We start from the raw sequence: 26,048 nt of genomic DNA, 5'->3' as shown, positions 1-26,048 counted from the left end.
GCTTGTGGTTCTGAGCAGGCACTTGACAATTCTTTTTCAAATAAATAGTCATTATCATGAAGTGGAAGAGGATTCAAACCTCTTTTACGCGTATTATCTCAGTTCGCCCTCATAACAGTCTCATTTTACAGCCAAGGAAAGGTAAACACAGATTCTGTGAATTTTCTAGGTCACCATGCTGATAAGGATCAGAGTTGAGTCAGGTTTTCTGAACCTCAATCCGATGCGTTCTCCACCCTGTGTTTTCTCACCTTACTGGACTAGGTATCCTTCCAGATATAAACCACTAGGGGCAGCAGAATGCAGTGAGGAACACGGGCTGTATCAGACGAGGGACTCAAACCCTGTGGAACCCCCATCATTTGGGGGATCCCAGAGTGGTGGGGCCCCTTGCTTGGCTCATCCCACTGACCTCTCTGGAGCTGCAGTGGACTGCAGCAGAGCAGAGGTTGCTGCAGTCTGAGGGCACGGCGAGTCTCCTGAAGGCTTTAGAGGACAGAGAGCAACACCCATACCAGATGGAGCAGGGGTCTTCGTGGACCTGACAACCAGAGGCCACAGTCCCCGGGGGACGTAGGGTGCTGTGAGGACAGAGTCAGGGACCCTGCGCAGCTCTGAAGGCGTGCTTGTACACAGCAGCAGGACTGATGTGATGGTGACATCCCCAAGACCCTTCCAGATGACCTATAGCACACGGGCTGCCAGTCAGGGAGCAGGGTGGAAGGAGAGCCAGAAGCCGACAAATCCCTGCCCCCTGTGACCAGTGACACTCCTGGGACTTGGAATCCACCCAGAGAGGAGTCGGAGAGAATTAAACCCAGGAGAGCGTTTTCAACCGTGAAAGTGGCTGATTTATGTAAACCTAAACCGAGAAATTCCGTGTTTCCCCGAAAATAAGACCTAGCTGGACCATCAGCTCTAATGGGTCTTTTGGAGCAAAAATTATCAGACGCGGTTTTATTTTACTATAATATAAGACCGGGTAATATAATACAATATAATACAATACCGGGTATAATATAATATAATCAAATACCAGGTCTTATATTAATTTTTAATCACACATACATCACCCTGCAAACAGAGGCAACCTATTTCATAAAGAAGTGAGAACCCACCCCACCAAACCCTAAATATACTTGCCTTTCAGATGACTCAATGGACAATGAGAAAATGACCCCATGAACTGTGATCTTGTATCAAAATTTATCTTAAAAATGAATATACAGTAACACTGTGCTGTGTGTGTGTGTGGCTTTTTTGTGTAGAGTTTTATAAATTTTAAAACATAGATTTATGTAACCACCGCTAGAATAAAGCACAGGTGCATCTCTCCAAAAAACACCTCTGCACCTCCGCCACCCATCCTTGATCCCAGACAGCAACGAATTTGTCCTCCATTACTATTTTGTCTTTTGGAAAAATCTCACATGAACGGAATCAAAGAGTGCATAAGCTTTTGAGCCTAACTTCTTTCACTCAGCCCAACGCCTTTGAGAACACCCAAGTTGTTCCATGTGTCAATAGTTCATTCCTTTTTTTAAAAATATTTATTAAATTTATTGGGGTAACATTGATGATATATTAAAAATATATAATTTCAAGTGTACAATTCTGTATTACATCATCTGTATATCGCATTGTGTGTTCACCACCCAGGGTCAGTTCTCCTTCCATCACCATGTATTCGACCCTCTTTATCCTCTTCTACCTTCTCCCTCCTGCCTTACCCTCTGGTAACCACTAAACTGTTTGTGTCTATGAGTTTTTGCTTGTTTGTCGCTTTCAGTTTTATATCCCACATATAAATGAAGTCATATGGTTCTTGACTTTTTGTGCCATTCCTTTTAAATATCCATGGGGTCAGCATCATTCCTGATGCTGAAAGTTTGTTTTTTTCTTTTGTTGTTATCCTTACCATAGGTTTATCAATTTTATTGACCATTTCAAAGAAACAGCTTTTGGTTTCACTGATTCTATTATTTTTCTGTTTTCAGTGTCATTGATTTCTTCTTCTATCTTTATTATTTCCTTTCCTTTGCTTGCTATGGCATTATTTGTGTGCTATATTGTAACTGTGCTATGTGCCGTAAGAATATACTGTCGTCGCTGCGTATCTGTGGGAATTGGTTCCAGGACCCTCCCCCCAGCCCCGTGGATACTAAAATCCGTGGATGCTCAAATCTCATATAAAATGGTGTAGTATTTGCATATAACACACGCACATCTTCCCTTATACTTTCAATCATCTCTAGATTACATATAATACTTAATACAATGTAAATCCTATGTAAATAGTTGTTACACTGTGTTGTTTAGGGAATAATGACAAGAAAAAAGAGTCTGTACGGTGTTTGGTACAAACAGCATCCACTATACAGTACACACCAGCAACAATGTAACTGTTTTAAAGAATACTTTCAGTCTGCAGTTGGTTGAATGCCCAGATGTAGAATCCATGGATATGGAAGGCTGACTGTATTCTTTTTCTAGTGTCTTGAGGTGGAAGCTCAGATTATTGATTTGAGATCTTTCTTCTTCTTTTCTGAGCATTTAATGCTATAAACATCATTCTAGGCACTATGTTAGCCAAATTCCACAGATTTCTAAATGTTGTATTTTAATTTTCATTCAGTTTAAAATATTTTCTAATTTCCCTTGAGTCTTCTTTTTGACCCATGCGTCATTTAGAAGTGTGTTATTTAGTTTCCAAATGTTTAAAGAGTTTCCTGTTATCTTTCTCTTACTGATTTTCGTCTGATTTCATCAAGGTCAGATGATATACTTTGTTGATTCCAATTATTCTAAGTTTGTTCGTTTTATGACCCAGGACATGGTTTATCTTGGCAAATGTCCCATGGGCACTTGAAAGAATGTGTGTTCTGCTGTCATTGGATGGACCATTTTATAAACACCAGTAAGATCCTGCTGGCTGGTGGTGTTACTCAGTGCTTCTGTCTCCTTGCTGATTTTTTGTCTGCTGCTTCTGTTTGTCGCTGAGAGAGGAGGGGGTTGAAATCTCCAAGTATAATTTCGAATTTGTCTTTTTCTTCTTTCAGCTCTCAGTTTTTGTTTGATGTATTTTAAAGGTCTATTGTTAGATGCAAACACACGTAGAATTGTTTTCTTGGTGAATTCACTCTTTTATCATTATATAATATCCTCTTACCCCTGATAATTTTCTCTGCTTTGAAGTCTACTTGTCAGATATTAATACAGCCACTCCAGCTTCCTTTCGAGTTGTGTTTCCATGTTGTATCTTTTACTAACCTTTTACTTTCAACCTACATATATCATTCTATTTTAAGCAAGTTTCTTGTTCACAGTATAGAGTTGGGTCATGGTTTTTTTTTTTTTTTTTTTTTTTTTTTTAAATCCGTGTTTCCATACATACTCTGACAATCTTGGTCTTTTAATTGGTGTGTTTAGACCAGAGGTCGTCGGACTTTTCTTTTTAACAATACATATTTTGGACTTTGTAGCCTATATAGTCTGTTTCACTGAACTCTACCATAGTGAGAAAGCAGCCAGAGGCAGTACATACAGGAGTGAGTATGGCTGCGTTCCAATAAGACCTGACTTACAAAGTGGATTTGGCCTGTGGGTCATGGTTTGCTAAAATCATTACAGGATGCGTAATGGAACTGTTGATATGTTTGAACTTAGACCTACCATTTTATTGTTTTCTCTTTATTCCCTGTGTTGTTCCTCTGTTTCCCCCTTCCTGCCCATTTGGGGGTTATTTGAAGTGTTTCGGTATTCCATTTTAATTTGTTTATTGCATTTGGACTGTATCTTTTTGTATAATTTTTTAGTTGGTTTGGGAATTACAATGTACAAATTTAACTTTTCACAGGCTAGTTAAAATCAATATTTTACCACCCCAAGTGAAATGCAGCAACCTTACTGCCATGGGATCCCCTTTGCACACTCTCTGTTGTATAATAATCTTGAATACTATCTATGTGCACTGAAAACCCCATCAGACAATGTTATAATGTTGGCTCTTGGCTTTTAAATATATTCTAAAGACTCAATAGGAAAATGACAGTCTATTATCTACCCAGATATTTACTACTTCTGTCGCTCTTCATTGCTGTTGTTCCAAGTTTCCTTCTGGTATCATTTCCTCTGGGAAACTGCCTTTAACAGTTCTTTTAGATCAGGTCTGTAGACCTTAATTTTATAATCTTTTAATATTCTTTTAGTTTTCCTTTTATCTAAGAATGTCGTTATTTCACCTTCATTTCTAAAGACTATTTTCACAAGACATAGAATTCTAGGTGGGTGGTTCTTTCTTCCAGCATTCTGAAAGTGTTCTACTGGATTCTGGCCTCCATGGTTTATAATAATAATAATAATAATAATAATAATAATAATAATAATAATAATAATAATAATAAAAATTGCAATCATTTGAATTGTTGTTCCCTCATAAATAATGTGTCATTTTTCTCTGATTGCTGTCAACATTCTGTTTCTTTGTTTTTGGTTTTCAGCAGTTTGATTTTGGTAGTCTGGGCATGGATTTCTTTGGCCTCATCCTGTTTGAGGTTCACCAAGCTTCTTGAATCTGTGTGTTTATACCTTTCACCAAATTTGGGAAGTTTGGGGCCATTATTTCTTCAAACACTTTTCCAGCACATACTCTCCTTTCTTCCTTTTTATATTGTCTCTCTGAGCTACCTCTGTTGTTGTTGTTCTTCATCTTTCAAAATCTCTTTTCTTCTGGTTGTTCAGATTGGACGATTTCTAACTTCTGTTGATTGAGCTTCAATTTTACTGACTCTTTGTCATCTCCACGCAGTGTTTCTTAGTTTAGTTATATTTTTCAGTTCTAAAATTTCCATTTGATTCTTCTTTATATGTTCTATTTCTTTGATAAGACTTTCCATCGTTCCATTCATTTTAAGAGTACTTGGCCTTACTTCTTGGAGCATTTTAAAGACATTTGATGCTGTCAAATGCATTTAATATCTTTGTCAAATCCAACACCTGTGTCTTCCTGACTTTATTGTCTGTAGGCTGGCTTTTCCTGTACAAGTTGAGATTTTCCTGGTTCTTTGCAGAGCATTTTAGATTGTGTTCTGGGTGTTTTGGATACTCGTATTACCGTATACGGTAATTGAACAAGAGTCTGGGTCTTGTTTAATTCCTATGGAGAGTCGATAGCGGGCAATAGATCAGGTAAAATTCAGGTTACTAGTTCCATCCAGCCTGCTGTGCTTGTGGCGTCAGTTCAGTTTTAAAAGCCTTTGAAGTGCTTTTAAAATTAGGACAGCCCCCCCACCCCCCGTGCACACCAAACAATGGCCAGCCGGGCATTGAGAGGGGCCTGTCCTATAGTTCAGTTTTCACAGTCTGTGTATGCTGTTAGGGTGAGATCCACACACGTGCAGCTCAGGGGTAAGCCCAGGGGTTCATAAACTATTTTAAAGGTTCGCGTTCCCAAGTTCCTCTCCCTCTCCAATGTCTGCAGTCCTTCCCACTTTCCTGGCGCCCCCTTTTTAGTCCTCCAGTCAGAAGGCTGGAACCCAGCACGCCCCCTGCTGTGCACTTCTCACAACTGAGCACACATCTGTGGCTGACCAGCAGGAGAACAGAGAGCGAAGGCAAGCTGGGAGGTTGCCCCACCCTCGTGGGGGGCAGCTCCAACAAGCAGAGAGGAGGTCGCCCCCCCTCGGGGTTTGGTGTGGGCAGCTCCTGCTGCCACCACTGCCGCTGGCACAACCACAAGGCCACTTGCAGTTTGCGGGTGTGAGAAAATGAAGAGAAAAAACCGGGGATTTACTTGGCTCTCTCTGAGTGCTAGAATGCTCTGTCTCACTTGTGCAGCCGTACATGGAGGGCTCCTGGTGGACCTCCCTCTGCCATGCCCAGGTATCCACTTCCAGGTTTCAAGCTGCACTGAGCTCAGGCAAGAGAACACTGGACGGAAAAATTTGGAAGTTCACCATCAGTTCTGTGATCCTCCAAATTCTGGTCTTCCTGGTCCCTTTCAGAGTCCTCAGGTCGCTGCTCCATGGGGTCTGCCAGGTGCATAGCTGCCTTCAGGGGGCAGACAGGGTGCAGGGTGCTCCCTCCATCTCACCCAGCGCCGGGACTCAGCTGGGCCCTTTGGGATTACCTGCTCGGTTCGCGTGTTGGGTCTTCACGTGAGAAAGGGCGTGTTGAGGAGCGACTCATTGGGGATACTACACATTTATAAAATCTGAAGATGAAAAACATTCTGACCTTCTCAGGTCTGAAAGCTTGCTCAGGCCTTGACTTTTGGGGGAAAACACAGCATCTTGTGGCTCTTACTCAGCAGCCACCTGAATCTGTTTCATGACCCTGGGCATGGTGGAGGTCTTTATGGATGAGTATTTGTCCCTAGGCATAGGGCAAAATAGTGAGCTTTTGGCCAACCTTACAGTTAATCTCAACAGAGCTACAATTGTTACTTAAGATTTGACAGTTTAGGGCAATTAGAAACCCATAAGTGCTCCTTCGCTCATGGTGCCAAATTGTTGAATGGAGCATGGCTTTTCCCTGCAGCCACCAAATAGTGTTCTGTATTGAATGTCAGAAGAGTGACATCTCAACCTGAGGTCAAGATGCTATTTTGCATTGAGATTTTGGTCTGCCAGTGTTGCCAGACTCATAAGGAAAATCAAAGCAGAAATAGTCTCCCCACAGCCTGGGGAAAGGTCATGTTTAATACCCCAGTGGTATTGTGGAGAACTGTCACTTTCATGCAACCATGGTCACAGGCAGGGGCTGCAATAAATGTCGCACGTGGCTTCATCCAGCTACAATGTTGATAGACAAAACCCACTCTGAGCAGATAAATCAATTTCACGTCTTTCTCAATGAAATACCATGGTCAGAAAAGTGGGAGGAGCATGGCGTCTTGATTCTACTGCTTGCTAGCCCATGACATTTTACGCCAGGAAAAACCCCTTCTACTCTGTTTCTTTATCTGGAAAATGGGGCTACAAAGAGTTCTCCTGTCTGTCTTTGGCAATACTGAGAGGAACAAACGATGTGCTTTGCAACTATTAGGTGGAATATTTGACTGGGATTTTCTTGAAGGAAGACCCTGCCTCATATCCACTTTACTATTCTGAGACTTAGCAGGTGCTTGTTAAATATTTGATAATGAAATAATCAATTAAATGTTATTTGATCAAAACAACCTGAGTCCCCTATAAAATGGGCACCCAAACACCTACATCAAAAGGGTAATGTGAGAATTACATGAGATAATGTACCTAAAAAATAGAAAGGGCAGAGCAGTGCCCGGGACACATCAGGGATTTACAATTATTTTTTCCACCTAAATCCTGGAGGCTTTTCAGCACATTTTTGAGATTAAAGCAACAGAGTTCTCAGAACTGCAACACCTGAATAGTACGTGAACGTAAAAGTCACTGGATCCAAACAGAATCTGCCTAAAATATCAACGACCTTCACGTGAGCCTTTCATGTCTTTTGCAGACATTTTCATGTCATCATTGTGCAGTGCCCCTCTTCATCCCTGATAATCCTCCTTGTTTGGAAGTCTGCTTGTCTAAAATTAATATAGCTAGTCCAAATTTCTTTTGATAACTGCTAGCATGGTGTATCCCTTTACTTTTAATATGAGTCTTTATTTCTAAATTGGGTTTCTCGTGGACAACATATAGTTGGGTTTATAAAAATAATCATTTCTGACTATCCCTGTCTTTTAATTGGTGTCTATAGACCACTAACATTTAATGTGATATTGATATAATTGGATTAATATCTACTATCTTTGTAACTACTGTATTCGCTGCATTTCTTCTTTGTTTCTTTTTTCCCCCTCTCTTTTTCTGCCTCATATATGCTTGTAAAATACACACAGAATTCTGGCTCTGCACTTCTCTCAAACAGAAACAAAAATTGGGGAAACACTACTGAAGACAAATGTGAGAAATGATACCGCCTCCTATCTATTTTGTCAGCAGAGAACCCAGGATAAGTCTTTGTTTTCAAGAGAACACTGTCATGTAAGAGTCTGAGTACTTTTGAATTTTAAATGTTTCTGTTTCTGTCTCTGTTGGAGCAGAAGGGATGGGCTTTCTCTTTTTTCAGGGGCTGAATTACAGATATAGATGGTTTGACTCTTAGGTTTGTGCAACACATAATTGCTTTCGTGAATTATCTCACAGGCAAACTGCTTGCAGTGTATGACATAAATCTTATTCCTGCTGTCTTAGTAATTTGATTGTCAGGAATAAAATGAAAAATGAAAGTAGCTGTGTGTTTTTAATTTCAAACCTAGTTTCAATTAAGTTGGTCGAACAGGTAGGTCTGTAGCTCCCACTTCAGTGAAGGCGGTAGGGGAGCAGCACTTGTGTTTTGTAAAATTCCCTGGAACTGAAGGTAATATTTGTCTTGAGCTCTTGTCTGGGCGCGGAGTTTCATTTCCAGACAATGCCCTGTAGATGTCACCATTGCCACTTCTCACAGGATTGAGTACTGGCTTCATAGTGGGCTGAAGGGAGGCCAGGCTTTGCTAAAGCATTTGATTGCTAAACAAGCAGGAAAATCTGCTTGTATTGACCTGTTCACAGACAGTCCTCTGAAATGGCCAGACCCCAGGGTATTTCCTCGTTCTGCCTCATTTTCAACCACTGTCTGGTGCCTGGTATTACAAATCGTTCTCGTCTTTTAGAAATTCCTCCCTCAATGGCTTCTTCGAGGTAGGACTCTTTCTGTTTCAAAAACACCCTTTCTCACCAGTTCCTATTTCTTTTGCTCTCTTCCTCTTCTGGCCCCTACAGGAGCGTGTCCTGTGTCTTTTTTGCTCCTCTCCTGTCAGTCTCATCCTCGTTTACATCATTCCTATGTAAATGGCTCCCAAGTTCACTTTTCTAGAGCTTCCTTTTCCTCTCCTGACATCTAACTCCATGTTGAACTCTAGCAGAGACCCCAGCATCATAATGCAGGAAGAATCTTGGAAATCAATGCCAGGGTGACACTAGGTGGGGGGTTGCTGCACAGAACGCAGGAGCACAAGGAGGATGGTAGGAGCCCGTAAACTGAATTAAATTAAGAGAGGCAGAAATGCAGAGCCGTGGGTAACTGTAAAAAATAGAAGCACCTTCCCCCTGAAATTACTGGGACAATGGGAGAGACCCAGGGTACCCCAGAAATTTGGGAAGGGATTCTACACAATTTCTTCTGAATTTCAAAGGGACAGGTGGTATTTCAGTGAAAAGTATATTTTGGGGAAATGCCCCTCCCTACAGGTAACTGGACCTGGCCCTTGTGAGTTCACTGATGCACAAAGTGTACAGTTACTGAGAAGATATTTAACAAGAGAATCCATGACCCATTTCAATATTTCTGAGCTATACACCCACGTAGTCCTATTCCACAGTTTTGTGATTTTGCTCAGCAGTTGTTGGGGCTGGGGTGGCGAGGGTTTGTCACTTAACATCTGGGGCATCTTGTAGCCGTTAAAGCCCCATGGAGACCCCATTCATCTCACAACCTGTGCCCTCGGGCCGGTGTCTGCCCTGTCCTTTCTGTCAAGATCCCTGATCCTCCTTCCGGCCCTTCTCACATCTTTCCTGGATTATTAGTAATTCTAGCAGAACCTCCCAATGGTTTTCGGTGCCTGGGGTTTTCTTCCTGCCACCATCCCGTCCTCTGCTACCATATTCATTTCCCGCACATGCAGCTTCAAACGCTTTCGTGCTCTGTCCCAAACTCCCCTGAACTGCCTCAAACAGAGTTCCCTCTCTTTACAATCCAAGCCCCCAAACCTTTCTGCCTCATTTCCACACTCCAAGCTTTAGGCAAAGTAGGCTCTTCCCAGAACCGTCGTGCCCTTTCCCCGGGCTTGCGGCCTGCAGTGCCGGGTCCTTCCACCTGTGCCGACTGACACCTTATTTATTCTTATGCCAGTTCACAAGCACCTGTCCTCCCTGAAGGGGCCCCAGGGACCCTGGGGTCCCGTCTGGAGGAATCACTCCTTGCAGTGGTTTGGACAGGTGTCTCTCCTCCAGAATTAGAAGTCAGGGTCTGAAACCTAGTTTTCAGATCTTCCATTTAACAAATGGGTGTTCAGCTGAACAGGATGTCTGGGGTGGAAGTGACGTGTCTGTGGGTCTGAGATAGTTTCGTGTATGCGTCTTGAGAGAGAGGCGGAGTGGGCAGACAGAGGGCGGCTCTCAGCACAACTCACTACAGGCAACCAGGTGCCTTATGCACAGGGAACCCCGGTCCCAATTCTAGCCCCGAGGGGAGGGCACACACAATCCACCACACCACGTGCACCTTCCAGAAAGCAGATGGCCAAAGGGAGCAAGCAGAGGGCCCAGCCCCATCGGGCAGCGGCTCCACAGCCCGTTCTCTCTCGCTCTCGCTCTCGCTCTCGTTCTCTCTGTGCTGGCAGTGTCCCTGAGAAGCTGCAGAAGATGATGGTATCCTCAGACATTCACTCGTGTTTTAAATGCACCACAGAAGTGGCCTACTTAACAATGATCTTCCCACAAAGGACAATTTAACTTGTATTTTCTAAACTGTGGTCATGACATAGCAGGTACACGGAAAGTGGACTACACCGATTAACAGGCGTCCTCCATCACCTGGGAAGAAGATGGGCCTTTCCTGGTAGTTAAGTGACAGCACTGCTGTACCGAATTAGAGGGACCGAATTCAATCACAGACTCCAGGGCACGACAACTCCCTCACTCTGGTCTCGTTGCTGAAGTTGGACCTTCAGTCACCCCATTTTATGGTGAAGAAAGAGTGAAGACAGGGAATATGTAAAATGGGGTCATTTTAACCAAGCTGCTAAAATTATTAAGATTATGAAGGTTGAGGACTGAGGAAAGACTCCATTCTTATTTTAACTAGCTTTGGAACTTAAACTGCTTGAACTTTCCAGTACTTGGCAATGCCCGGATCTATGTCTGGACCAGCAGGTCACCCTCTAATGACCCCCTGAAGGACTCTTGTGACATCCGCCTGACATCCATTATCCAGACCACCAGGACCTGACCAGACCTCCTGGCACCCATCTTCCTGACCACCTGACATGTGATGATAACCGTCCTGGACCAATCCTAGGACTAAGAATGCAGGACTGATATTTCTCAAGAATTATCTTGAGAATAAAGCTATAAAATCTATTAGAACTCTTCATTTTTCTTTCTTTTTTGGAAAACTTCTGGGTTTTTGCCTGCCTGTGTTTCCAGTTTGCAAACTCTAAGACCTTTCAGTAAATCTCTATCATTTATTTCTAGCAACGTCTCCAGACTCGTCTTGAGTTCGTTTGACAACAGAAAAACTGAGGTCTAGGAAAGTTAAACTCATCTCTCACAGAGGAGCTGAGGAAATGCATTTCCTATCTCCTCAGGCAGTAATTATTTTTGAAAACGATTATTCCTTCAGCTTGTTTTTACTTGGAGGGGAGTTTACAGCACGTAATTTAATTTAAAATAAATTTCCCATGACATTTAAGTAGCAACTTTGGTATTTATCAGAGGGCATGGGTCTAGATAGGTTGAATGGCATGGCCTCGGGACGTGCCACTCCCACCACTCGCGGCCTCCCTGGTCTGTAGGAAACCTACACTGGATTCTGCATCTTAGGATATTTTGAAGGCATGCATTTTACTACAGACACTTTAAACCAACTGCTCACGGGGGTCTGGGGGAAGCCTGCAGGCCTCCCTTAGAAAGGAGCAGATGGAACTCGTCTTTCTTCTCCCATGGTGTCCATTTGTACAGGCCTGTACCACTTAACGATGGGACACGTTCTGAGAAATGTGTCATCAGGTGATTCTGTCATTGTGGGAACATCACAGAGTGCACTTACACAAACGTGGATGGTAGAGCCCACCACTGTAACTGTATGTGCTGTATTTTTATACTTAAGCTGTGATTTCTGAGGTATCCACTTCAAGGAGGCATTGACTCCAAGGAAAGCTCTGGAATAAACACACTGCCAGCCACACGACTAGATAAAGAGCCCAGCCACCTCCCCCCACTGAGGCTCCTTTGTTTTCGATCTTGGTTGATTTCAATAATTGACCATTTGGACTACTTGTCTTTTTCTCTTTCTGTGCTTTCAATTCTTGCTCTTATGTTTTAAATTCACCAATAAAGAGTGAGTCAGCGAAACACTAGGACCCATGCTCCACGCCAGTATAAGCAGAACCCCCCATCTGTGTGCTCTCCAGACATCTCTCTCTCTCTCTCTCCCCCTCCTTCTCTCCCAGGGACCTCGCTGTGTGCCCCCTCCCCCACCCCCGCCACACACAATGTGCCTTGTACATCCAGGACCTGTAAGCAATAAACTTTTTTTGTTCAAAGTTTCCTAACGGTTGTCACGGAAGGACCTCTTGCAATTGTGATGAGAAGCACAGGGTGGGTCCAGCTGTCACATTACTTTAGAAAGGGGAGATGCCCTTGAGCAGCTCACTGGGGTCCGGGTGAGACCCCCAGGCACTGGCAGCCCACAGCATTACTAGGGAGAGACTGAGACGGCACAAAGCAGTCTGCATTGGCCTATGACCTTCCAACAGCTCCGAGGTCACTAGGCGACAGAAATTTTTCAGCTCCATTATAATCTTATGGAATTACCACAGTTTGACTGAAATGTCATTATGCGTGCGGTGCATTAATGTATTCAAAAGGGGTGTCATTTAATTAAAAAAAATTAACACATCTAAGAGATGAACTGAAAGGGGCAACTTGTTTCTACCTTAGTCAAGTATCTACGCTTATCTTATAACACCTTATTATGAAATTTATATTATCATCAAGGAAGTTGGATCAGACCCCAGGACTGGAGATCTTCCATAAAAGTTGAGAAGACAGCTATTTTGAGTTTTATTTTCTACCTACTATAATGTTTTCCATTTTTGACACCCAGGCCAAGTGTTCTTATTACTTCCAAGCCTTGCTTAGCATAGCTGGGGGGTTTCTATCCTTTGCTATTGGGAATATTGTGGTATTTGGGGTTGTCTTAAGGACTTCCTCAAGCTAGAGTCCTTAGAGTAAAAGCAAACACTGATGGCTCTCCCAGACAGGAAGTGTGGCGACATTCCTTTCTGTGACATGTAACATTCTTTCAGAACAACGCTCATTGGACCAATTTACGACTTCACTAACATGTCCCACCAGGTTATACACTGAAGACCGTTAGAAATGCCAACCTATGCACTCACATTTTCTCTAAGCCTTCCGCCATTCGAGGTAATATTAAGGGAAGAGAACATAATTACAGGGCACTGTCTATACAAACACGTTGTATATATTTAAATGGCCATCATTAGGATTTAGGGAGCAACGAAGAGCTGACTGTTTTCCATTTGGATGAGGTGTAATTACTGCTCTGAGAGCTGCACTCAGTGGGAAAGTCCCAGACGTGCTCAGTCCTTCGGATGGTGGACATAATGGCCTTTCTGCTGCTTTGGGTGCCACAGGGCCGATATTCACACTGATGAGATTAAAATCTAAATAGCTGAAGCAAGCAAGTGTTTATTTTACAACAGGATGCTGTCTCTTCTCTTCTCTCCTTTAACACACACCTCCCTCTGGCCAGATCATAGCTCTGATCTCCCAGAGCTATGGAACAGGGACTATGAAGCTGGGCCGTCTACTCGAGGAGCTGGAGATCTGTTCTAGAGCAATCTCTGCCCTTTTAGAAACAGTTCCTGCATCTCTAGATCTCTATTCATCATGAATTAACTCCTTTGCCAAATGCTTCAAGATCGGGCTGGGGCACCACGTGGGGGGCAACAGGCTCTGGCCCCCCTCTTCCACACATGCTCTTCTTCCCCCATGACTCAGCCCAAATCCTGCCCCATTCTCCATCTCAGCTCTTCCAAGTCTCCTTTCCAGACCGCTCCCTCCCCACTCACACTCACTGTACTTTCTCCTGAGCACTACCACGTTTTATAGGCAGCACGCTAATTTCACCTGAGGTCATTTTCTGCTCATCCTGTATACGAGGTCTGGCAATTAACTTCGCGAACTCATTCCAACGATGTTGCTAACCTTTTTTGATATTAGAGGGATTATTCATTATGAATTTATACCAACTGGATAAACAGTTAACCACACTTACTATTTGGAAGTGCTGAAAAGGCTGCGTGAAAAGACAACCTGAACTTTTCGCCAACAAGTCATGGCTCTTGCATCACGACGATGTACCAGCTCACACGGCACTGTCTGTGAGGGAGTTTTTAGCCAGTAAACAAATAACTGTATTGGAACACCCTCCCTACTCACCTGATCTTGCCCCCAGTGACTTCTTTCTTTACCTGAAGATAAAGGAAATATTAAAAGGAAGACATTTTGATGACATTCAGGACATCAAGGGTAATACGACGACCGCTCTGATGGCCATTCCAGAAAAAGAGTTCCAAAATTGCTTTGAAGGGTGAACTAGGCGCTGGCATCGGTGCAGAGCTTCCCAAGGGGAGTACTTCAAAGGTGACCATAGTGATATTCAGCAATGAGGAATGTAGCACTTTTTCTAGGATGAGTTCACAAAATTAATTGTCTGACGTCGTATGTGCTTAATTTTTGGACATTGCTTCACTTTTTGTTTTTTCCAATTAAGCTTCTTCCCCTTAAAGAACATATCAAAAAGACCCTGACGGCTGGGGGACAGGGAGAAGCAGCATCATGATATTGTGGAACAACATGCGTGTTGGGTGTGGACTGATCTGCGTTTGTATGTGGCGCCATCACTTTCCGATTATGCTCTTTGGAAGCCTATGCAATCTCCCTGAGCCTCAGTTTCCTCAGCTGTCACATGAGAATAATATCTACACAGGTAGGGTTGTTGGGAGGGTTAAAATAACAGGTGTTAAATGGCTAGGACGGAGAGATATCTTTATTAAGGAGCTCTGCCTGCTACTCTTTTGAATCCTCCACAGAACCTTTCATGTGGTAGAGGCGGGGCTGCTAAAACACGTCTACTAACATAAGTGAAGTATATAAACTATATTTAAAAATACATACCCCTAACTAACAACCAAAACATAAGGTGAATATGGCAAAACGTTCACAAGGATTAAATATAGATGATAGGTATTTGGGTGTTACTCTTTCTACTCTTTATCACAATTTTTAAAAATTGTGATAAAAAATCAAATAAAAGTGTGTGTATACACACACACACACACACACATTTTGGGGAGAAGGGGGTTGATTCATTGATTATCAATTTTTATTAAGCTTAGAAAGTACACAACGCTTGACATTAATTTGCATGCCTTTTATGCTTAAACTATTTAATAATAAATTAAAAAACCACAATTAAAAACTGTCATCTATCATCCCATTTATAGCGCTACTGATAAAAATGACACAGGTTAACGTGAAAAGTATTTAATAAATATGATAAATCTTATTAAAAATAAAATAAAAATAAATACACCTGCAGATGGAACTTATATGAGACCGGATGCCGCAGAGGCAGGCACCCCTTTACTAGACAGGCCCTCACAGATTGTTTCCTGGATGAGCCACGAGGGGCTGCCAAAGAGTAGTGTTCTCAGGAACCAGGCAGCAAGGGAAAGACACAAATCTTTTGACTTGCCCCTCTGAAGCTCTCGTCCCTGAGAGTCACGCTCATTACTACAGCACCCGGAAGGCTGGGACCCGGATTTTGGCAGATCCGTTTGGCCTGTGGTGAGGGCCATGCCTTGCCACAGTGGCAGAGCTACCTGGAACCAGCACAAGGCTGGTATTGGTACCTAAAAGTGGCATCTTAGAATTTCTGGATGTTGGGCTCCAGCTGTGTCACAGCTGACAGCTCTCACAGCCACTCTCCTGTGAAGCATGGGGTAGAAATGGGAGATTCTTATCTGGGCTTCTAGTCCTTTTTTCTATGACTTCCCATAACCAAGACTGACTTCCAGTATATACTTAGTGGCGTCAGCACATTCTGGAAAAAATATATAGCAGCAGCTAAATAGCTGGACTAGAAAATTATTTCTATTCTTAAAGTACACTCCACCAAACCCTTTATGTATATATAGCAGGAAATAAGAGTGGTTGGTGTTGTGTTTTAACTTTATATATCTCACCGATGTCTTATTCATCCTACTTGACAGTAAAAGATTTGAGGGTAGGGCTTTGTCAGATTTCCTTGTACTCAAAAAGAATGTTTTATGGAATATTTGTTCACAGCACCTTCGTCCATGCATTCACAACACCGTCACAATACCCTTGTGAAGAGTTATGAGTCCCATTTGAAATCAAGGAAACTGATCAGGGAAGACTCAGAGGTAAGGGAGTTAGCAGGAGTCCCAGCTGTGACACAGCCGGAGCCCAACAGGCAAGGATCTCATCCCTTGTGGTGATGATGCCGAGACTCAGAGAAGGTCAGTAACTTTCTCAGGACCTCACCCACCGCTAGATGGAGGCAGAGGTGGGACTGGCCCCTCTCGGGCACAGGGCACTCTCCACGAAACCGAAACCGTGCTTTACAGACCAACATGCTACAGTGTAGAAAAGACGCATGCGTAGAGTTCCAGCAGGGTCTTCTAAGCGGAAGAGGAAAAAGACTCTGCCTTTTCGGGTTGGCTATAGAGGCCATGATCTTCACAGCGGGCATGCTCGGCTACGGCTGTGTGTCACACATAATAACAACGCATCAGCTCCCACAAGAGTGACACTGAGCGTCTCAGGATCAATGGCCCTTGTAACAGAGGCTCCATCATTGGAGGTTTCCAGGTGGTTCCGCCTCTATTTTCCCAGCTGCCCCACCCCACGTCCTACCTCCTGGTCTATTGGTACTACTGGCAAACTCTCAGATCAATCATCTTAAACCACGTAGAAACATATGACAGCCTGTGTGGAAGCCACTTATGCTCAATTACAGACTTATTTTTTTTAAACACGTCTAGTTTTTCTTCTGGGCTTATCTGGAGAGAAGAATTTAAAAGAACACGCTGTGTGGGAGGTGAAATGCCATGGTCATTGGGAGGTCTGTCTAGAGTTGCTGGTGGTGATTTACTGAAAAGAAAATGAAATTCATGTCTGCCATCCATCTTGCTGAAATGTCACTCCAAGGGCAGCTCTGGTAGTAGGGGGGGTCTGACGCAGGTGTCTGCAAGTCTCCTGCCAGCCCATTGGTCTCTGATTTAGAGCCATGTGTATGCCACCGAGAAATGAAACTCACAGTCCATGGGCCAACAAGGAATTTTCCTGGGGAACAGAAACGCTCAACTACAAGGAACTGACACTTAACTTTGGCACGGGAACTTTCTTTTCTGCCATGATGCCAAAATGGGGTCCAAAAATTCTGACTTGAAATCACAGCTCATGTTACCAATGTTATAACAATGTCTACGCATATGAAACCTCGATCAAGGGTCTGTTCTATCGGTGGAGGCCGCATGGAAGAGTCACAGTGTAACTGTCACCACTGCTTGTCTATGAACGACCCCGTTTTCATCTCTCTTAAAGACTTGTCAGTCAGTGGAAAATACACACCGAGCTGCAGAACAAAAAAACATGCCACTCTTCTCTAGGAAAAGCGCTCAGTATTTACCACGGCAGGACAGGCCTTTTTCGCACCTCAAAAATGTTTTGTAATTTTAATCCTTACAGGGGTGGGTATACAGCCACTTGTTCAATTGTTCAAGGTGTGAAACCATCCGAACTAGACTAGAAGGAAGATACGAAATTCAAATTAGCCATTTACTGCTGCTGGTAACAGTTGGGTTAGGGAAGAGGCTGAAAGGATGGGTAAACTGACATCTGCTCATCCTGTTTTTCATTACAATACATTGGTAATAGCCTCTTTCAGCTAAAGGCTTGAAGCATAGAAGAACCCAGCAGCAGAAAAGGGCAGCTCAGGCTTTACACTGGGGGCGCTGGGAGGGCGGAAGGATATCACAAAAGTCGCAAGAGGCCTTCACACGTACAAGTCCAGATGATACCGTAAATAAAGCCAGCGGACATGGAGCTACTTAACATTCTTCCGAAAAGCTTCTTTAAATTAGCTAGAAATTTAGTTCGTTCATTTCCTTATTCAGAGGGCATTTCTATAGCATTTTAACTTTTTCCCATTTATAGATACCAGGATGTCCATTTGTGAAGCTCAAAATACCCTGTGGGTTTTTTAATATGCTAATTCATAATGTTTAAACCTCTCAGGTAAATGCTCATTTCCTTCCCCCAAACACTCAAGAGAAATGCTCTCAGTCAGACCCCAGCTCCCACCAGCCTCCGGTCCACGTCAGAGTGGGGCCAGGTTAACTCCAGTACAGAGGCCTCAGAAGCCTCTGGACATTTAATTGCTGAGAAGAAACCAGCCCTGTCTGCATTTTCAGAAACAACCCAGGGCGCAGGGATGCCTCCCCCCACCCACATTTTGCTCTAAGGACCCTATGAGCAGGGCTCTGAGATGCCCCAGGCCTGACACATTCCACCAACAGCGGACGTGGGACAGCACCACCACCCTGTCTCCCTGTGGCCTGAAATGGGCAGAAATATCAAAATCTGGCCGGCCATCTTATCCATGCAGGGCAAACAAGCACATGCTCCATTTTCTTCAAAGACCTCACCTTCAAAATTTTCATTTACATCCTGTTCTTTATTTTTGACACAATTTCGCCTTTTGGGATCAGGCTGCTATATCATTCTTCCCAAACGAATTTCTTGCACATCTAAGTATAAACTTGGCTTCCCAAACATGACATGATGCTGCCCGGGATTTTGTATGACCTTCTGGAGATCAAACCCCAAACCCAAACGAAAACACACACACACACACACACACACACACACACACACACACCCATCAGCATCACCACCCTCTCCCCAAACCAGAAGCCCTTCGAGTTCTCCGAGCGTGGCCTCACCTTTCTAAAGAAGTGCTGAGTGGCCACGGCCAGTGCCTGGAAGCCGCAGATGGCCCTTCTGAGCTCCCCCTGGACGAGGCCCAGCTGCCTGGCCTGCTGCTCGTTCCTGTCCTTCAGTCTCTGAACCAACTGCCGCTCGGCCTCCCGGGCCTGCAGGTCCGGCTTGGGGGCAAACCCATTTCGGGGAACTGTGCTCCTCTGCTTGGGGTATCCTGTAAAAAGAAAACAAACCAGTCACTTGAAAAAACATTCGGCCCAAATGTGACAACAGCTCCTGATTACAGAGGATTTCATCAAGAGCAAGGGACTTAAAAGGAGTTGCCCATGGTAATTAGAAAGGAAAAACAGAGAAGGACTTGAAGTATTTGCTCAGTTTACATGGTTCTAAGCGCAGCACTTCATGTTTAGAAGAAGAATGACAGGCCAAACTGTCAAATTGCTTCCCGTTTCCTACATTTCTCCCAGGCCTGTTTCGAGAGATTGGAGCAGATGTGTTTTTCTGCAAGGGGATTACTCTTTGAAAATATCTAATGGGAAATAAATCAGTCAGTCCAGGTCAAAGTCGGAGGTGTAACCTAGCAACCTTTTAATGGAGCATCAGGGAGTACTGCACACATGCCCTTCACTCCCTTTCTGTGGTGGCTCTGGTGACCCTTTCTTCGCTGTCCCGTTCAGGGCACACCTCTGATAACCTCCGCTCCAGGGATTTCTGCCTTTAAATTTCTACAGCATCAATGTCCTCCAAAATGTCCCCTTCATGTAACCATGCACACCACCTCCACCATTCAAGGCCCAGTCCGAGCGTCCATGACCTCTTGCCTCCTCCCGGGAAGGCCTGCTTCTCACCATCGTTCACTGCACGGCAGCCAGATCACTCCTTATAAATATAAAACAGCCATGATCTGTTTGCACCCTTCCTTCATTGCGGTGACAAGACAGTCCGCATACCTTACCAGGGCCCATAAAGCCCCTGACACCGGGCTCCCGCCAGGCAAATGTTAGGTGTGGTGGGGGCCACAGGCAGAGGAACCTGAAACTCTGCCTGGGGTTGGGGACAGGGTGGGAAAGGCTTTAAAAAGAGGTGACTATTATGCTGAAGCTTGAAGGAGTAAAGCTAAGGCCCCAGGAAAGGATAAAGAGACAATGTCGGTGGGTCTTCCTCAGAAATGCTGTCCTTCTCGTGGGGGCTCAGGCAGACCTGACACCCAGAGAGCTCTGCGGTATACGAGGGACTTCCATGCCAGAGTGACCTTCCTTCCTCTGTTCAAGGACATCATGTCCTAGAGGACACGCCAGGGGCACTGGCCACACAATCATGAATAAACGTCAACATTTCAAAGATTCTTTTGTCCCCCCACCTCCAGAATGTCATGCAAAACAATTTGGAAAGTGGGACCCTCTCAGTGCCTGACACGGAGCTGCAGCTGAGCCACGGGCTTGTGGCCACACAAGTGGCCTCATCTTTTAAAGGGAAAAGACGGTGACTTGAGCTCAATATTTTCGATTGTTAATTTAACAGTAACCATGCTAGTTTTAATTAAATCTTCCTCCTCTTAAGAAATCATCAGAGATTGCAATGTGACCTCACATGTGACACAGCTTCAACTGCTGTGGCTTAATAGAAAAGTACATGTGAACTTACTGCTCCTGTAAAACTGTCTTTATGGCCATGAAGTACATAATATGCCAGAAAATTCACTTGTACATTGTGGGCAAATCAATCTTAACATGTACTTAATCCCAACACGTTCACCACTGCAAACCAAAGAAAACTACCTACCAAGAAAATGTGAGAGATTTTACTGCCCGCGTTAAGCTCTGAGACACAGCCTAAGACCAAAGGTAGTTTTGTTTTGTTTTGTTTTCCATGATTCCTGTTTGCCATTTTATTGCTGCGGCTGGTGATTTTATAAAACACTCCAGTGTTTTAATTAGTGTGTTGAGGTATCAGGTGCCTGACAACGTTACGCTAGAAGACACTGCTTTTAGAAATCTAAAGGAAATAATAAAACACACTTCCAGCTCAGTGAACTACAGCTGATTGCAACCTAGGGCACACAGAGTAGCCTCGGAACGAGTGGGTATTGGTGAGCACTCACATTGTTATGTATGAGTGGCTGTCTTATTTATCCCGTTACCACTAGCATTATTGTTACCAGTATCCTTTTTACTAGCTTAGCAGTTCTATTTCATGGTAAATGCACAACAGAAAAGGATTTGGTGACATCCTATTCCTGATACTTACTTCGATATTGGTGGTATTATTATATTGCTTTTATCCACACACTCAAAATCTCGGTGGCTACTGAACACCAGCTCACTCAGGCCACATTTCTTGTCGTGGGGCCACCAAACTGACGTCTGAGCCAAGACACAGGCGGCCCCGAGAACACCAGCTTCTGGTATCGACACACCAAGCGAGTGTTTAGCTGCTTTGTGCCACCAAACTGCTTTATGAACCTACCCCTTGTTTGAGACTCTGGTTGTCTGCACACATGGCACCCAGCCTCTGTCACAGCACAGACCAAGGCTCAGGAAGGAACTGCGGAGAAACAAGGCTGGCTGGACAGTTCTCTATTGCTGTTAGATGAAAAGGGTCCTGCCACTGTCTAAATAGATCAAATATAACTTTGCCTGGGACTAATAATCACTTAACAGTCAGCAGCACTTTTGGTCCTCACTCAAAATGGGATTCTTTCATGCACGATCAATGTTTTTTAAGTACCTCTTTAGTTAAGTCTCTGAAGTACGTTGTGTCACTTACTTTCCCATCCACGCCTATGTCAGACCATCCCCAGGATGGGCCCTGAGGGCAGCCGCACAGGTCACCTACCACCTTATGCCAACACACCGCTTCACCTGTTTCGTTAGAATTTAAGGAGGATTTTGTTTGCTTCCTCTTTTCTTTTTTTTTTCCAGAATGTTGATTTTTTTTTATTAGTTTCAGGTGCACAAAACAATGTAATAGCTAGACATTTATCATTTATATCCCGCACACAATGATAATCCCCCTCCCCCATCTACTACCCCTCTGACATCGCATACAGCCATTACATTTCCACTGTCTGTGTTCCTAATGCTGTACTCCGCTTCTTGTGACTATATGTATGTGTGTATAATATATACATATATATAGTGTGTGTGTGTGTGTGTGTGTGTGTATGTATGTGTATATATATACACACACACACACATATATATAAAATTGTGGTTGACATTCATTATTGTTCAGCTTCAGCTTCAGGTGTACAGTGCAGTGGTCAGGCATCTACATCATCCCTGAGGTGGTCTCCCTAATGGGACAAGTGTCCATCAGATACCCTACAAAATCTTTACAACATTATTGATTACATTCCCCAAATTAAATTTCAAAACCCCGTGGCCACCTTGTGGTTACTGACTGTTTTCTAATCCCCTCACCTTCCCCCTTATCCCCACCCCCCCTCTCATCTCGCAACCCCCAGTTTTTCCTCTGAATCTCTGAGGCTGTTTCTCATTAGTTCGTTCATTTATTCTTTTTAGATTCCACATATAAGTGAGATCATATGGTATTTGTCTTTCTCTGTCTGACTTATTTCACTTAACATAATGTTCTCTAGGTCCATCCATGTTGTTGCAAATGGTAAGATTTCTTTCTTCTTTATGGCTGCGTAATACTCCATTGTGTAAATGTACCACAGTTTCTTAATCCAGTCGTCTACCGATGGGCATTTTGGTTGTTTCCATGTCGTGGCTATTGTGTATAGTGCTGCAATAAACATAGGCGTGCATAAATTTTTTCGAATTAGAGTTTTGGATTTCTCTGGATAGATACCTAGGAGTGGAATTGCTGGGTCATAATGTAGTTCCATTTTTAGCTTTTTGAGATATCTCCATACTGATTTCCATAGTGGCTGCACCAATCTGCAATCCCACCAACAGTGTACAAGGGTTCCCTTTTCTCCACATCCTTGCCAGAATCCTGTTTGTTGATTTATTGATGATAGCCATTTTGACTGGGGTGAGGTGGTATCTCATTGTGGTTTTTATTTGCATTTCTCTAATGATTAATGAGGTTGAGCATTTTTTCATGTGTCTGTTTGCCATCTGTATGTCCTCTTTAGAAAAATGTCTCTTCATGTCCCATATTTTAATTGGGTTGTTTGTTTTTTTGGAGTTGAGTTGAGTGGGTTTTTTTATAAATTTTGGATATTACCGCCTTATCTGTTATATCGTTGACAAATATCTTCTCCCATTCAGTAGGATCCCTTTTTGTTTTATTGATGGTTTCCTTTGCTGTGAAAAAACTTTTTAGTTTGACATAATCCCCATGTTTATTTTTTCTCTTACTTCCTTTGCTCGAGGGGATATATCAGTAAAAATCTTACCCAGGGTAATGTCTGTAAACTTTCTTCCTATATTTTCTTCTAGGAGTTTTATGGTTTCAGGTCTTACACTTAAGTCTTTAATCCATTTTGAATTTATGCTTGTATATGGTGTAAGAAGGTGGTCCAGCTTCATTTTTGCATGTGTCTGTCCAAGTTTCCCAGCACCATTTATTGAATAGACTATCTTTACCCCACCATAAATTCTTATTTCCATTGTTGTAGATTAAATGACCATATAGGCATGGATTTATTTCTGGGCTCTCTATTCTGTTCCATTGATCTATGTGTCTGTTTTTATGCCAGTATACCCTGCTGTTTTGATTACTGTAGACTTGTAATATAATTTAATGCCAGGTATTGTGATACCTCCATTTTGTTCTTATTTCTCAAGATTGCCGAGGCTATCCGGGGTCTTTTATGGTCCCATATAAATTTTAGGATTATATGTTCTATTTCTGTGAAAAATGTCCTTGATAGTTTGATAGGAATTGCGTTGAATCTGTTGCTTTAGGCAGTATGGACATTTTAACGATATTAATTTGTCCTATCCATGAGCATGGTATGTGTTTCCATCTATTTGTATCTTCTTTAATTTCTCTCTTCAGTGTCTTATAATTTTCTGAGTACAGATGTTTTACTTCTTTGGTTAAATTTATTCCTAGGTATTTTATAGTGTTTGAAGCAATTGTAAATGGAACTGTTTTCTTAATTTCTCCTTCTTATATTTTATTATTGGTATATACAAATTGTTTGCTTCCTCTTAAAAGCCAGCACATAATGAAGCTAAAATACTAATCTGCTTAGGAAGTAAGGTGCTAATGGGACCACAGGATGGAAAACACTGATGGCAGTGACCACAGGAAGCTCGTGGAGCACGTGGTTGCCACTGGGTGAGACGTGGAGATCTGACTCACTTCTGACCTCTGATACCCATATTTCTCTGGAAGAGTCACCATGCTCTTCCATATTGGGTGTGCCTGAGGACACTTCCAGGTGCTGGAAAGGTTTGTTAGCATCCCCTTCCATGTCCCTTATGGTATTTATACGCTTGGGGGGTGTGTGTGGAAGGTTCAGAGCAGGCAGGTGTGCCACCGACCCTCTCTGCAGTTAGGCAGAGCCTACTTACTCTGCTTAACGTGTGTTTAGTCTATTTCCCAACAAGTCAAAGCTTTGACTTCCACCCAGTTGAACTAGGAAACAGACATTAATGAATAAAGTTCTTCAAAATAGGCTTGTCAGTGGTGTTTGAGTCTTTGTATGAAGTGAAAAAGAGCAGAAGTACCAGTGTTTCACTGCCTGCCCCTGTCAACTTCCCAGCTGAGGCTTATCCCCCGTGCAACTCTTCCATATGATATATGTTAGCTGAAATGCCTAGACCTGGGTCTTGCCATGATCCACAGACAGAGCTGACTTCATACATATGCTGCATGTTATGTATTTTGGGGGGACCAAGATATTTGACAACTTTTACTGAGCAACTACTCTACTCCTGGGGCTCTTCCCACTTAAGCCCACACTGATCCTTTAGGGGTTTGCGAGCACACGCTAAATCTAGAATACTCTCCCATTGTCTAATCTGGCCCCAATCACAATTTCTTTTTAGCCACACCATGGGCCCCATAATTCTGGTTAGGGGCAGATAGAATCTATGATGACCCCACTGACAACTGACAACTTGGAGAAAAAAGCCAGTAACCCGATGTTCTCACAAGAGTGAATGCAAGCTTTTTGCGTGCAAAGGCTGAGCATGGGGAGAAGAACAGCCCTGGAAATGGAAAGAGGATATTAAATATTCATCTGCAGCCACCTTTCACTATCCAGAGGATTCTAATGGATGTCAAAGCTCGGTATAATCTTAAAGCTGGAAATTTAACGGACAGGGTACAAAACAAAATGCAGCCTCAGAACCTGTGTATTTACACCAGAGAAGGCCCATGACCTTAACACTTGTAAACAAGAAAGGAAAAAATCCTAGGACACGACTTTGATGGCCTTCCAGCTTAAGGAAAGGTGCTTCATAAGCTTGGTCAACATCATTACAGAAAAAGCCTGTTTCTTGCAGGGAAGTACCAGCAGACCGCCCAGGGAGTTCACGTGCCGAGTCCTCTGTGCTCCAGGACAGACTTTACTTTTCTTAAACCAATCTCAATTTGTTTCAGAACATTTTTTGTGGTAGCACACTATTTTCCTACTTAGTACAGGCATTTGTTTGCCTGGGGTTGGCTGGTGGTGGGGAAGGTGAAGAGATGACATAGGAGTGAGGAATATCCCTCCAGCCAGTCCTGAGCCTGGGTGGGGACAGGAATGGCTAAACTGGACAGCACCCGGCTGTAAAATAGGTCGGTGGCCAGCTACAGCCTAGAAAGGAGAGGTTTACATTTCCTGTTCCACGGAAGAGCAGATTCTTTTCTCCTTTGACATATAGAAAACAAGAAAAACCAGGAAGTTACAACGTGAGTTTTTCCAAAGCCAACTATGAAAATTTGCTAGCATAGTTCACTGTCCAAACAAAATAAACATTGACATAAAACATTTTCATCTTGAGGAAGTTTCTTATTATTTACAAGAACTACAGGTGCAATTTATTAAGGTAAAACTGAACTTCTCCTTTCTTCAAGGGTGAAAAATAGTAGTTTAACTGTGTGTTAGCAATTGCTAAATTTTTATATGAAAAAAAATATAGCTACCTCTGGCCAAGATGGAGTAAGGATCTGACTTACTTTCTCATCTGAAATAACCCCAAAAAACTTGGGCAAAATATATAAGACAATGGTTTTCTAGACATTAACATTAGGCAATGAAGCACAGGGATCCCCAGGAGTTGGCAAACAAAT

At 43.2% G+C, this 26,048-nt stretch overlaps 1 protein-coding gene across 1 annotated transcript in view; it reads right to left on the bottom strand.

Annotated features, from left to right (window-relative positions):
- The window catches only part of MTUS2 (microtubule associated scaffold protein 2), a 508,660-nt gene that overhangs the window by 90,009 nt on the left and 392,603 nt on the right, over positions 1-26,048 (bottom strand). Inside the window, exon 8 of the mRNA XM_033104383.1 lies at positions 18,848-19,059. Coding sequence (XP_032960274.1) covers positions 18,848-19,059 — 212 coding nt within the window. The remainder of the gene's footprint in view (positions 1-18,847; positions 19,060-26,048) is intronic.

This window comes from Rhinolophus ferrumequinum, chromosome 4 (genome assembly GCF_004115265.2).
Source record: "Rhinolophus ferrumequinum isolate MPI-CBG mRhiFer1 chromosome 4, mRhiFer1_v1.p, whole genome shotgun sequence".
Taxonomy (NCBI): Eukaryota; Metazoa; Chordata; class Mammalia; order Chiroptera; family Rhinolophidae; genus Rhinolophus; species Rhinolophus ferrumequinum.
The sequence above is the reverse complement of the archived record's forward strand: the minus strand, read 5'-3'. Positions and strand labels throughout refer to the sequence as shown.